The sequence below is a fragment of the Myotis brandtii genome, unplaced genomic scaffold (genome assembly GCF_000412655.1).
Source record: "Myotis brandtii unplaced genomic scaffold, ASM41265v1 scaffold499, whole genome shotgun sequence".
Taxonomy (NCBI): Eukaryota; Metazoa; Chordata; class Mammalia; order Chiroptera; family Vespertilionidae; genus Myotis; species Myotis brandtii.
Genome location: NW_005369027.1, coordinates 1,946,271 through 1,960,599, shown reverse-complemented (window position 1 = coordinate 1,960,599; position 14,329 = coordinate 1,946,271). Strand labels below are relative to the sequence as shown.

At 38.7% G+C, this 14,329-nt stretch overlaps 1 protein-coding gene across 3 annotated transcripts in view; it reads left to right on the top strand.

Moving 5' to 3' along the window:
- DNA2 (DNA replication helicase/nuclease 2) overlaps nucleotides 1-7,691 on the top strand; it is a 48,044-nt gene extending 40,353 nt beyond the window's left edge. For 2 of the 3 annotated variants that reach the window (XM_005876802.2, XM_014548180.1), the window contains 2 exons: nucleotides 3,361-3,507; nucleotides 5,489-5,953. In XM_005876802.2, coding sequence (XP_005876864.1) covers nucleotides 3,361-3,507; nucleotides 5,489-5,554 — 213 coding nt within the window. In that variant the 3' untranslated portion in view covers nucleotides 5,555-5,953. Of the gene's footprint in view, nucleotides 1-3,360; nucleotides 3,508-5,488; nucleotides 5,954-7,484 lie in introns of those variants that run through there. The other variant, XR_001364143.1, reaches the window with a different exon arrangement.
- Nucleotides 7,692-14,329: the final 6,638 nt, after the last annotated feature.

Below are 14,329 nucleotides of genomic sequence, written 5' to 3'. Positions count from 1 at the left end.
CTGCCTTCTGCACACCCCCCACTGGGGATGTGCCCGCAACCAAGGTACATGCCCTTTACCAGAATCGAACCTGGGACCTTTCAGTCCGCAGGCCGATGCTCTATCCACTGAGCCAAACCGGTTAGGGCAAAAATAGATTATCTTTTTAAAAAAATTATATGAATATGCTCTGGCCAGGTTTCTCAGTGGTTAGAGCATTGGCCCGTGGACTGAAAGGTTGAAGGTTTGATCCCTGCCTCTGGTTGTGGTGCGGAAGCAACCAATTGATGTGTCTCTCTCACATCCTTGTTTCTCTCTCCCCCCCTCACCCTTCCACTCTGTCTGAAAATCAATGGAAAAAATATCCTCTCAGGATTTACCATAAAAATACATATATATGAATATGTTAGGCTGAGATCATAAACCATATTGCTTAAGTACATTGATATCCATAGAATGCCATAAAAATCTTTAGAATTATTTTAGCAGTCCTGTAAACTAAATTATAAAATATTAAATGTCATAAGTCTTTTAATGTAATTATATAGTGTGTTAAATATATCTTCCTTAATTTATTTTACATCACTGATCTTCCATCAGGAGAACATGAAAGTCTTTGTTATATATTGGGTGATTTTCAGAAATGATGAAGCACTGTTTTCCTTGCATTTTTCATACGAGCATAGTGATCTCTAGCAATTGCCTATTGTTAGTAATTTGGGCATGTTGTAACATCAGTGCCTGGTTAGGTGGTGGAGATAACTTTTATCCCGAGGTATGAAATGATGTAAATGTACTTTGTTCAAAGTGCCAGGGTTCTTTGTTTTGTTTTTGTATAATGTTGTTAAACATAACGTTGTATTACCACATTTAGCACTATTTATTTTTTCAGTATAGGTGTACTCAAAACTGTGAAAAGTCTAAATTTATAGTACTATGTATGTATTTTTGTGTGACCTACAAAGAATCTGCTGCCTGAGCCATTTGGCTCAGTGGATAGAACAGCAGCCTGTGGACTGAAGGGTCCTGGGTTTGGTCAAGGGCACATGCCCAGGTTGTGGGCTCAATCCTCAGTAGGGGGCGTGCAGGAGGCAAGCCGATCAATGATTCTCTCTCATCATTGATGTTTCTATCTCTCCCTTCCTCTCTGAAATCAATAAAAAAAATTAAAAAAAAAGAAAAGAAGAATGTTTACCTGCTTTAGAAATGGATTCTTTTGGGATCTGACACCTAAAATTTCAGGATTAATTTGATTTTGTAGATTTTTATCGTATTTTGTTTATTTGAAATAGAGATAAAGAAAATTGATTTCTTTTTCACTTAAGCACAATCTTGTGATGACAACATAGGTGTACATTTTATATATATATTTATAATTTTCTTTTTTTTAAACTTTGTTTTTATTGATTTTTAGAGAGAGAGGAAGGGAGAGGGATAGGAAGAAACATTGATGAGAGAGAGAAACATCATTGACTGGCTGCCTCCTACACATCCCTTACTGGGGATGGAGCCTGCAACCCGTGCCCTGACCACCCAGGAACCTCTTGATTCCTGGGTCGACTCTCAACCCCTGAGCCACACAGGCCAGGCTGTTTTTTCAGTATTTTGAGGTCCCTGATCGAAAGGCCATTTTGCAGTATTTTCCCCCCTGACTTTTGCTTTCTGGTGTCAGACATGTTTTTGTTGTTGTTGTTAATATATTTGTATTGATTGCAGAGAGGAAGGGAGAGGGAGAGAGATAGAAACATCAGTGATGAGAGAGAATCATTGATCGGCTGCCTCTTTCACGCCCCCTACTGGGGATCGAGCCTGCAACCTGGGCATGTGCCCTTGACTGGAATCAAACGCGGGACCCTTCAGTCCACAGGCCAGTGGTCTATCCACTGAGCCAAACCAGCTAGCGTTCAGACATGTTTTCATTTGAAACCTAGTCTTTTATTTTTTATTATTATTTTTAATAAATTTACTGGAATATTATATTCCCTATGTACTTTACAGGGTTACAAAACATCTTAATTTCTTTATTTATTTTTCTTTATTTTATTTTTCTCATTTTAAATAATACCCCAAAAGTAATTTCAGAAGAAACATAGTCTTTTAAATTAGTACTTTACAATGGATTATTTCCTAATTTCTGATTCTCTTTTGCTCTCCCACTTGTTATTTTTAGCATTCAATATTCTAATGTAGACTTTGATATAAAAGGAAATAATTCTTCTTTAGAAATTTTGTTTGCTGAATTGATGACAAATATAAAATGTATGTCCCTATTTTCACCTATTAATTTCATATGCCCCTTTGTTTTGGGGTATTACTCAATTTTTCTCTTTGTATAAAGATGTTTTGTAAAACATAATTATCTCAAAGTACTTAATGATGTGTATGGTGACCAATTTTAACCTAGCGTATCCATCTTCTGGGGGAAAGCTCTAATTTCTCTCAATTGCTTCTACCTCACATGTTTTTTTAAACAATTATTACTGGAAGTTTTTATTAAATAAATTGTTTTCTAACATTAGATTGTACTGTGTTAATTATTAATACTGAATAATAATTAAGTTCAGCATTGTCCAGCACTATTTTCCGGTACTGACAAGTGAAATAATGCTCTAATGATGAAACCAAGGAGTATTGACATTACGTAACAGGAAGGATCCTAAGATAATGTCAGTTCCTGGGAGTGAGACGAGTAAGAAGTTTTTTTGGTTTAGTCAGTAGTTGCTTCTTTACAGGTTTGTCTGGCCTATAAAGTAAAGGCCTGTGGAAGAAGAACCCGAGGAAGAGTTCTACATTTTCTGTCATTCGTGAGTCTGTCTTGGTTACAAGATTCTAGCCACTTAATTATTATTTTTTTTAATATATGTTTATTGATTTCGGAGAGGAAGATAGAAACATCAATGATCAATCCTCACTGGGGATCGAGCTGACAACCTGGGCATGTGTCATTCTAATTTCTGATTCTATGAATTTGACTACTCTAACTACTTTATATAAGTGGAACCATATAATATTTGTCATTTCACATGTGGCTTATTTCACTTAGAATAATGTACTCTTGGCTCATTAGCATGCTGCGGGATTTCCTTCCTTTCAAAGGCTGAATAATACTCCTTTGCATACATATACCACAGTTTTCTTATCCATTTATCCATGAACACACACCTCTTGGCTGTTGCATTTGGGGCATTTTAACCATAAAGGCTTCCTTAGACATACTTTCAGATTTATAGCTAATTCCCGTTTTTGTTTTGTTGTTGTTTTACATTTTTACCTCCTCTTGATTAAAAGTAATAAAATAGTTCAAGACAAATTGTGTTCCTTGCCAGAACAAACTCAAATATATAAGAAAGCTCAAATAATGGGAAATTCTGTTTCTTTCAGCTCGGTGAACTCTTGAAAGATTGGCGACGTCTTAATGTTGCTATAACCAGAGCCAAACATAAGCTGATTCTCCTGGGATGTGTGTCCTCACTAAACCGCTATCCGCCTCTGGGGAAGCTACTTTGTCATCTCAACTCAGAAAAATTAATATCCTTTTCGTTTCCTACATGATCACATTTGATTGTGCTATTCTGAGTACTTTACTATGTACTTGTGTAAATTAAAACTCAATGTCTTGTGTTTTCCATGTGCATATTTCAAAGGTCTGATTCTACAAAGGGGAGAGAGAAAACAATTCACAGGAAGTAATTTTAAGCAAAAAGTGAAATAATGAAGAAGATGGAGAAGGATAGTTTGTGAAGTGAGAAAGGGGAAGAAAAGGGACTTGATCTGTTGCCTCATGAACAGGGTGAATGATTCCTAGACACATCTAGGAAAACTGGATATCTCTTCTGGGTCCTCTCACCCCAATTTATAAACTTTTTAAAAAAATCTAGGACAAAGCATTATATTAAAAAATGGAGCCCTGGCTGGTGTGGCTCAGTTGGTTGGAACATCCATCCACCTGTACACCAAAAGGTGGTGGGGCCCTAACCGGTTTGGCTCAGTGGATAGAGCATTGGCCTGTGGACTCAAGGGTCCCAGGTTCAATTCCGGTCAAGGGCATATACCTTCGTTGCGGGCACATCCCCAGTGGGGAGTGTGCAGGAGGCAATTGATCAATGTTTCTCTCTCATCGATGTTTCTAACTTTCTATCCTTCTCCCTTCCTCTCTGTAAAAAAATCAATAAACTATATTTAAAAAAAAAAAAGGTGGTGGGTTCGATCCCTGGTCAGGGCACATACCTGGGTTGGGGGTTCGGTTCCTGGTCAGGGCAATTTGGGAGGCAACTGATCGGTTTCTCACATTGATATTTCTTTCTTCCTCTCTCTCTCTCTCTCTCTCTCTCTCTCTCTCTCTCTCTTTCTCTTCTTCTCTCTCTTTCTCTCTCCCCCTTCTCTCTAAATCCATAAGAAGCATATCCTTGGGTGAGGGGGAAAAAAAGGAGAAGTATTTCTTGTCATATTTTAGTTTATTTTAAAAAACAAATCTTTTTTTAAATCCTCACCCGAGGATATGTTTTTATTGATTTTAGAGAGAGGAATGGGCAGGGGAGGAGAAAGAAACATAATAGATGTGAGAGAGAAACATGGACTGGTTGCCTCCTGCAGGTGAATGGACTGGGGGCCAGGCATTGAACCTGCAAGAGGTACGAGCCCTTAACCAGGAATCGAACCCACACCCTTCGGGCTGAGGACCAGTGCTCTAACTACCGAGCAATTTTGTTGTATGGGAGAATGCTCCAACCAACTGAGCCACCCAGCCAGGGCAAAAATAGATTATCTTTTATTTATTTATTTATTTATTTCAGAGAGAAGCAGGGAGAGGGAGAGAGAGATGGAAACATCGATGGCTGCCTCCTGCACGCCCCCTATTGGGGACTGAGCCCACAATCTGGGCATTCTGCCCTGACCGGGAATGGAACTGTGACCTCCTGGTTCATGAATTGAATGACACTCAACCATTGCTGCCTTCTGCACACCCCCCACTGGGGATGTGCCCGCAACCAAGGTACATGCCCTTTACCAGAATCGAACCTGGGACCTTTCAGTCCGCAGGCCGATGCTCTATCCACTGAGCCAAACCGGTTAGGGCAAAAATAGATTATCTTTTTAAAAAAATTATATGAATATGCTCTGGCCAGGTTTCTCAGTGGTTAGAGCATTGGCCCGTGGACTGAAAGGTTGAAGGTTTGATCCCTGCCTCTGGTTGTGGTGCGGAAGCAACCAATTGATGTGTCTCTCTCACATCCTTGTTTCTCTCTCCCCCCCTCACCCTTCCACTCTGTCTGAAAATCAATGGAAAAAATATCCTCTCAGGATTTACCATAAAAATACATATATATGAATATGTTAGGCTGAGATCATAAACCATATTGCTTAAGTACATTGATATCCATAGAATGCCATAAAAATCTTTAGAATTATTTTAGCAGTCCTGTAAACTAAATTATAAAATATTAAATGTCATAAGTCTTTTAATGTAATTATATAGTGTGTTAAATATATCTTCCTTAATTTATTTTACATCACTGATCTTCCATCAGGAGAACATGAAAGTCTTTGTTATATATTGGGTGATTTTCAGAAATGATGAAGCACTGTTTTCCTTGCATTTTTCATACGAGCATAGTGATCTCTAGCAATTGCCTATTGTTAGTAATTTGGGCATGTTGTAACATCAGTGCCTGGTTAGGTGGTGGAGATAACTTTTATCCCGAGGTATGAAATGATGTAAATGTACTTTGTTCAAAGTGCCAGGGTTCTTTGTTTTGTTTTTGTATAATGTTGTTAAACATAACGTTGTATTACCACATTTAGCACTATTTATTTTTTCAGTATAGGTGTACTCAAAACTGTGAAAAGTCTAAATTTATAGTACTATGTATGTATTTTTGTGTGACCTACAAAGAATCTGCTGCCTGAGCCATTTGGCTCAGTGGATAGAACAGCAGCCTGTGGACTGAAGGGTCCTGGGTTTGGTCAAGGGCACATGCCCAGGTTGTGGGCTCAATCCTCAGTAGGGGGCGTGCAGGAGGCAAGCCGATCAATGATTCTCTCTCATCATTGATGTTTCTATCTCTCCCTTCCTCTCTGAAATCAATAAAAAAAATTAAAAAAAAAGAAAAGAAGAATGTTTACCTGCTTTAGAAATGGATTCTTTTGGGATCTGACACCTAAAATTTCAGGATTAATTTGATTTTGTAGATTTTTATCGTATTTTGTTTATTTGAAATAGAGATAAAGAAAATTGATTTCTTTTTCACTTAAGCACAATCTTGTGATGACAACATAGGTGTACATTTTATATATATATTTATAATTTTCTTTTTTTTAAACTTTGTTTTTATTGATTTTTAGAGAGAGAGGAAGGGAGAGGGATAGGAAGAAACATTGATGAGAGAGAGAAACATCATTGACTGGCTGCCTCCTACACATCCCTTACTGGGGATGGAGCCTGCAACCCGTGCCCTGACCACCCAGGAACCTCTTGATTCCTGGGTCGACTCTCAACCCCTGAGCCACACAGGCCAGGCTGTTTTTTCAGTATTTTGAGGTCCCTGATCGAAAGGCCATTTTGCAGTATTTTCCCCCCTGACTTTTGCTTTCTGGTGTCAGACATGTTTTTGTTGTTGTTGTTAATATATTTGTATTGATTGCAGAGAGGAAGGGAGAGGGAGAGAGATAGAAACATCAGTGATGAGAGAGAATCATTGATCGGCTGCCTCTTTCACGCCCCCTACTGGGGATCGAGCCTGCAACCTGGGCATGTGCCCTTGACTGGAATCAAACGCGGGACCCTTCAGTCCACAGGCCAGTGGTCTATCCACTGAGCCAAACCAGCTAGCGTTCAGACATGTTTTCATTTGAAACCTAGTCTTTTATTTTTTATTATTATTTTTAATAAATTTACTGGAATATTATATTCCCTATGTACTTTACAGGGTTACAAAACATCTTAATTTCTTTATTTATTTTTCTTTATTTTATTTTTCTCATTTTAAATAATACCCCAAAAGTAATTTCAGAAGAAACATAGTCTTTTAAATTAGTACTTTACAATGGATTATTTCCTAATTTCTGATTCTCTTTTGCTCTCCCACTTGTTATTTTTAGCATTCAATATTCTAATGTAGACTTTGATATAAAAGGAAATAATTCTTCTTTAGAAATTTTGTTTGCTGAATTGATGACAAATATAAAATGTATGTCCCTATTTTCACCTATTAATTTCATATGCCCCTTTGTTTTGGGGTATTACTCAATTTTTCTCTTTGTATAAAGATGTTTTGTAAAACATAATTATCTCAAAGTACTTAATGATTATGGTGGTGACCAATTTTAACCTAGCGTATCCATCTTCTGGGGGAAAGCTCTAATTTCTCTCAATTGCTTCTACCTCACATGTTTTAAACAATTTCTGGGGGAAAGCTCTAATTTCTCTCAATTGCTTCTACCTCACATGTTTTTTTAAACAATTATTACTGGAAGTTTTTATTAAATAAATTGTTTTCTAACATTAGATTGTACTGTGTTAATTATTAATACTGAATAATAATTAAGTTCAGCATTGTCCAGCACTATTTTCCGGTACTGACAAGTGAAATAATGCTCTAATGATGAAACCAAGGAGTATTGACATTACGTAACAGGAAGGATCCTAAGATAATGTCAGTTCCTGGGAGTGAGACGAGTAAGAAGTTTTTTTGGTTTAGTCAGTAGTTGCTTCTTTACAGGTTTGTCTGGCCTATAAAGTAAAGGCCTGTGGAAGAAGAACCCGAGGAAGAGTTCTACATTTTCTGTCATTCGTGAGTCTGTCTTGGTTACAAGATTCTAGCCACTTAATTATTATTTTTTTTAATATATGTTTATTGATTTCGGAGAGGAAGATAGAAACATCAATGATCAATCCTCACTGGGGATCGAGCTGACAACCTGGGCATGTGCCCCGACCAGGAATCGAACTATGACCTCCTGGTTCATAGGTCAATTCTCAACCACTGAGCCATGCTGGCCGGGCTAGCCACTTAATTATTTGAAAGAGTTAGGATTCATCATCTATGCATAAGGCGCTATGAGTTGGAGGCTTGGGATAAGCTAGAAGTTAAACCCAAACTGGACAATCAAAAGAGCTAATAGTGCAGTGTTGATACTCATGCCAAGGACTAAGACAGCAATCCAATCGCTGATGTCACTGGGCCCTCAGCTTTGTTGAGTTCCGGATCCAAAGCACCATTAGCCTAATAAACAAGATCTTGCTTACAGTATAAAGCCAAGATTTGATGACAATGTAGCTATTCCAGTGACCTCATTCCTGAGTCAGTTCAGAGCTCCTGCCTCCTGACAGCTCCCTCTTGCTGTCTTTGAGTCCTTTCTTTTCCTTTTTAAAGATTTTTATTTATTATTTAGAGGGAGGAAAGAAGAGGGAAAGAAATATCTATCAGCTGCCTCCCACACGCCCCCTAGTGGGGATCGAACCTGCAACCTGACCGGAATTGAATGGCAGCCCTTAGGTGCACTGATGATGCCCAACTTTTCTTTTCCTCCTCATCTCTCCCTCTCAAAAGGCAGGTCTTCCCCAGAGCTCTGTGTTTGGTCTGGTCCTCTTTCTCTCCTTGAACAGCCATGGCTTCAGCCACACCCATGTGTCTGTTTACCAAATCTATACCCACCCTACCTGCCTTATAAGTTTTGGTTATAGCTGTTTTCTAGTTCATGCTTTCAGAATCTTCTAGGAGCATTTCAGAGACAGTACACATGAAATAAATATTCCCATCTTCATCTAATGCAGTCATTTTCAACAGGTGTGCCGTGGCGGGCACACTGGTATGTTGCAAAAATTTTTAAATGCGATACCTGACTAGTCTCTTTTTCTGACCTCTTTTTCTTTATATTGTCAAAAAAAATGACAACAGCCAATGGAACAATAACCATCGGGTGTGAATGAGTCAAAATTATATTTTTTTGTCAAATCTGCAAAAAAAAAATATTTTTTGGTGTGCCACAGACTATTGGTAGTGTTTGTGGGTCATGAGATGAAAAAGATTGAAAATTGCTGTTTTAATACCTTCTTACTGTGATCCCTATTTGGGTTAACAACACCATCTACTTAAGTTACCTGACTGTGAAGTCTGTAGCCTGGCCGGCATGGCTCAGTGGTTGAGTGTTTGACCTATGAACCAGGAGGTCACGGTTTGATTCCCAGTCAGGGCACATGCCCAGTGTGGGGTGTACAGAAGGAGTCAATCAATGATTCTCATCAGTGATATTTCTATCTCTCCCTCTCCCTTCATCTCTGAAATAAATTTTTAAAAAATTTTAAAGAAAAAGGTCTTTGTGTACTTTTTAAAAATATTTTCTTTCTAGCCCTAGCCAGTTTGGCTCAGTGGATAGAGTCACGGCCTGTGGACCAAAGGGTCCTGGGTTTGATTCTGGTCAAGGGCACCTACCTCGGTTGCAGGCTCCTCCCGGCCCGGGCCCTGGTCGGGACTTATGCAGGAGGCAACCAATCGGTGTGTTTCTCTCACATCTATATTTCTGTCTTATCCTCTTTCTTCCAATCTCTCAAAATCAATGGAAAAATATCCTGAGGTGAGGATTAAAAAGTGATTATAATAAAAATATTTTATTTCCTTCTAATTTCAGAGCAGTACATGATTTTAGTGAGAATGTCAAAAACTGCAGCTTTTAGAAAATTAAATTTCATTGTAATCTCATCCTTTATAACTACTGGTAGTTTGGTGTATGATGATCTAGCCTGATATTTAAAAAACAAAAATTACCACCACCCACAAGAAATACATTTAATATCATAACTGCATAGATATGTGTATGTGTGTGCATCTGAAACAATACTTTTCACAAAATATTTACCCTTTTATATGTGATACACTCTAATATTTCCCACTCTGTTCCATTACAAACAGCTAGTTGTGAGCTATTAAAATTGCTTTCCTGTCCCACTAGGAACTTGGAGCCCAGGTTTGTAACAGAAGTCATTCTCTAATCCTTCTTCATATATTTGTTGTAACTAGACTGAACTATTTTTGCTGTTCCCTGTACGTCTTTTCCTTTCCCCATTCGATTCCTCTATCTAGATTTGTCTTTTCCTCCGTTATCATTTATGTAACTACCCAGTCTGAAAGACTTTAATGTCACCTTCTCCAAAAAGCCTTGTCTGATTTTTCCCCCTGACAAAATAATTACTTTCATCTTTATACTATAATAATGTTTTACGTAGCTTTATACTATTTACTGCTTTTTAAAGCAGCAGTAGGCATATGTAGCAAGCTTTAAAATTTGCCTATAATTTTCATAGATATTCTCTCAATTGGATTAAACCCTACAGAGTACCTAGCACAGATAGTCTATATTAGCACATGGCCCTGAGTAAGTCATTGCTAGAATCCAGGTGTTTTGATTAGTAATTCGGCAATTTTCCCAGTTACTGTGTGTTCCCCATTAGGTGTTGCACACATTTTCCAGGTGCTATACTAATATTCAGAAGCATTACAATTGTCATTGTAAGCGAATCACATCTTGGGCCAGCTGGTCCTACCACTGGGAGCCTTATGGCAGGATACAACAAGCTGGTCTACCTGGGTTCAGTGGACAGCTTTGCTGATCAAAAAGACTGCTTGTAGCCCTGGCCAGTGTGGCTCAGTTGTGAGCATCATCCCATGCACTGAAAGGTTGCCCGTTTGATTCCCCGTCAGGGCACATGCTCAGGTTTAGGTTTGGTTCCCGTTCGGGATGCATATGGGAGGCAACTAATAGATGTTTCTCTCTTTCCCTTCCTTTCTCTCTCAAATTAATAAAAACATATTTTTAAAAAAGACTGCTTGCCCAGCTGGTATGGTTCAGTGGTTGAGCATCGACATATGAACCAGGAGGTCATGGTTCAATTCCCGGTCAGGGCACATGCCTGGGTTTCAGGCTTGATCTCCGGCAGGGGTCCCGCAGGAAGCGGCTGATGATGGTTTGCTTTCACATTGATGTTTCTCTCTCACTCCCTTCCTGTTTCTCTAAAAATCAATAAAAAAAATCTTTGCCCAGCTGGCGTGGCTCAGTGGTTGAGTGTCGACCTATGAACCAGGAGGCCACAGTTCCATTTCCAGTCAGGGGCACATGCCTGGGATGTGGGCTCAATCCCCAGTGTGGGGCGTGCAGGAGGCAGCCAATCAATGACTCTCTCTCATTGATGTTTCTATCTCTCTCTCCCTCTCCCTTCCTCTCTGAAATCCTTCCTCTCTTATTTGCTTTTCTAAATGCACTTAGAATTCCTCCATTATTTAAATATAAAATAAATATCAATTTAAAAAATCATAAAACTTCAAACATACACAAAAATAGAGTAGTACAATGACCTCCTATATACCCATCACCCATATTAAATAGAAGATTTTCCTGCAGTTGTTTAAACACCCTTGATTTATCCCTCCCTCATTTATTTTTAGAGAGAGTAGAAGGGAGGGAGGGAGAAAGAGAGAAAAACATTGATGCAAGAGAGGCACATCGATTGGTGCCCTGACCAGGCTGGGGATCAACTTGCAACCTTGGTATGTGTCCTTGACCAGGAATTGAACCTAAGGACTATTTGGTCCTCAGGCCAATGTTCTAACCATTTGAGCACACCGGCCAAGGCAACATCTTGACTTTTTTTAGCTGACATGTTGTAAACCAAATTCTAGACATTTAATTTCACCCCTATATTTTAGTATTTTTTTTACATAATATTTGAAATCTTAAAAACCTGGATTCTTAGCTTTAGTAGGTCAATGACTCAGAACAGATTAATATTTTACTGAACCCTATTAAGTGTAGTTAAACATAACACTAAATTCAATTCTGTTCAACACAGGGAGCTGGAATATCCAGCAAATGTTTATTTTAAGAGTATGTTCTCAAAGGGAGAAATGTTTTTGCTTTAAATAAAGCAGATTTGTTGCTGAATTAAATTTCTACTTGTTACCTATAAAGTCTCTGAGGGGTAGCAATCTAGGAACTAAAGGTCTTTTCCCTTGTTCTTATTGCTCTATAAAATAATAAAAATATATACTTAGCCCTAACTGGTTTGGCTAGAGCATCAGCCTGCGGACTGAAGGGTCCCAGGTTCGATTTCGGTCAAGGGCATATACCTTGGTTGCGGGCACATCCCCAGTAGGGAGTGTGCAGGAGGCAGCTGAATTAATGTTTCTCTCTCATCAATGTTTCTAACTCTCTATCCCTCTCCCTTCCTCTGTAAAAAATCAATAAAATATATTTTAAAAAATATATATATAAATTTTATTTGCTTTTCTAAATGCACTTAGAATTCCTCCATTTTTTACCCTTCATTTGGAGAGAGAAAAAGTGAACAATTCAGTTGTATTTCAGATTTAACAGCAAGATACTAGAAGGGGTTGGACTTGTCATGAGTTTTAGACTCCTGGAAACACTGAATACCTCAGATATATTTTGAGATTATGAAAATGGAAGCTACTTTTATACTAGTTCAAAATCTGGCTCTGTCATTTACTAGTTCTGTGACTCTGGGTAAGTTATTTAATCTTTCTGAGATTGGTTTCACCTGCACAATGGAGATTATTCCTTCTAACTGGGGTGGTTTTGAACATCAAATGAGACCCAGGCCTAGGAACTGATCTGCATATACATGCTCATTGATAGGAGAGGGGGCATGGATGATCAATGGCAAAAGCATGATGGGAACGTTGGCTATAAATATATGGAAAAAGTGAAATTTGACCCTATCTTATGCCATTAACTAAAATCAATTCTGGGTGCAATTACAAGCCTCAATCTGAAAGGCAAACCTATGTAACTCGTAAAAAGAGAGTATCTTCATGACCTTGGGGTGAGGGAGGGTTTCTTTCCTTTTTTAAAAAAAAAATTATCTTTATTGTTGAAAGTATTGCAGATGTCCTCTTTTTTCCTTCCATTGTGCCCCTCCATCCCACTCCCAGCCCATCCCCATGGAAAATTAAGAACTTATATTTATCAAAGGTCAACACAAAGAGAGAAGATATTAAACAGAAGTCATTGGCAATACATACTAGTAACTGACACTACAGTACTATGTAAATACTTAATAACATGCACAAGAAAAGTGTACCGTAGGAGCTCCAACCCAGGGAGCGCCACGCTGTTCTTTGCTAGTCCGAAAAAACCACACAGGGGGACCAGCGGGGAAAGACACAGCCTTTATTACTGACCTCTGGCAGCCCATAGCAGCCGCTCGGGTGAGTTTCTGGACTTGGCAAGAGTAGGCTGGGCGCTTATCTAGCAGAACCTAGATAAGGGAAAGGCTGCAAGCAGACCAAGGACAGAGCCTGGTGAAGCTTGTTTGCTACCAAGGACGCGGGAAACACTCCGTTCCTGCTGCTGTGCTCCTCAGACGGGGAGGGGGAATTGGGCCATATCCTGGCCTGACCCTACAATAAGTCAATAGAAATATAGGCTCAAAACTTGAACAGTCTCTTTGCACAAGAGAATCTCCAAATAGTAAATAAACACAAGACAAGTGTTCAATGTCATGTGTGATAAATATAAAACAAACCCAGTATACTCGTCTACCCACGAGATTGGCCAAAAATGAAGAAATTCTCACAATTGGAGCATTAGAATGGAGATGGAGTTACAGAAAGGCTACATTGCTGATAGGAGTGTTAATTTTGAGAAGAGTTTTGAAAATAATTTGGCATTATCTAGTAAATTTAAGAAAGGTATGCCTAGTAAATTTAAGAAAGGTGTACCCAATTTCCAATAATTCTATTCTTAATCATATGCCTTTAAGGCTGTTTTGCATATAGGCACCAGGATGTATGTACAACCTAGAACAGTGATGGCGAACCTATGACATGCGTGTCAGAGGTGACACGTGAACTCATTTTTTTGGTTGATTTTTCTTTGTTAAATGGCATTTAAATATATAAAAGAAATATCAAAAATATAAATCTTTGTTTTACTATGGTTGCAAATATCAAAAAATTTCTATATGTGACACAGCACCAGAGTTAAGTTAGGGTTTTTCAAAATGCTGACACGCCGAGCTCAAAAGGTTCGCCATCACTGACTTAGAACAATCCAACATGGAAATTCTTCATGGAGGTAGATTATGTTCAGCAAGTGAAACAAGTAACAAGTAACAAAATTCATAGTGTTATTCCATTTGTGAAAAGTTTACAAATAAACTACATTGTTTAAGGGCACATACTTGATTGGTAGTAACATACAGAAAAGCAAGAAATTGGCCCTAGCCGGTTTGGCTCAGTGGATAGAGCCTCGGCCTCCGGACTGAAAGGTCCCGGGTTCGATTCCGGTCAAGGGCACGTACCTGGGTTGCGGGCACATCCCCAGTAGGAGATGTGCA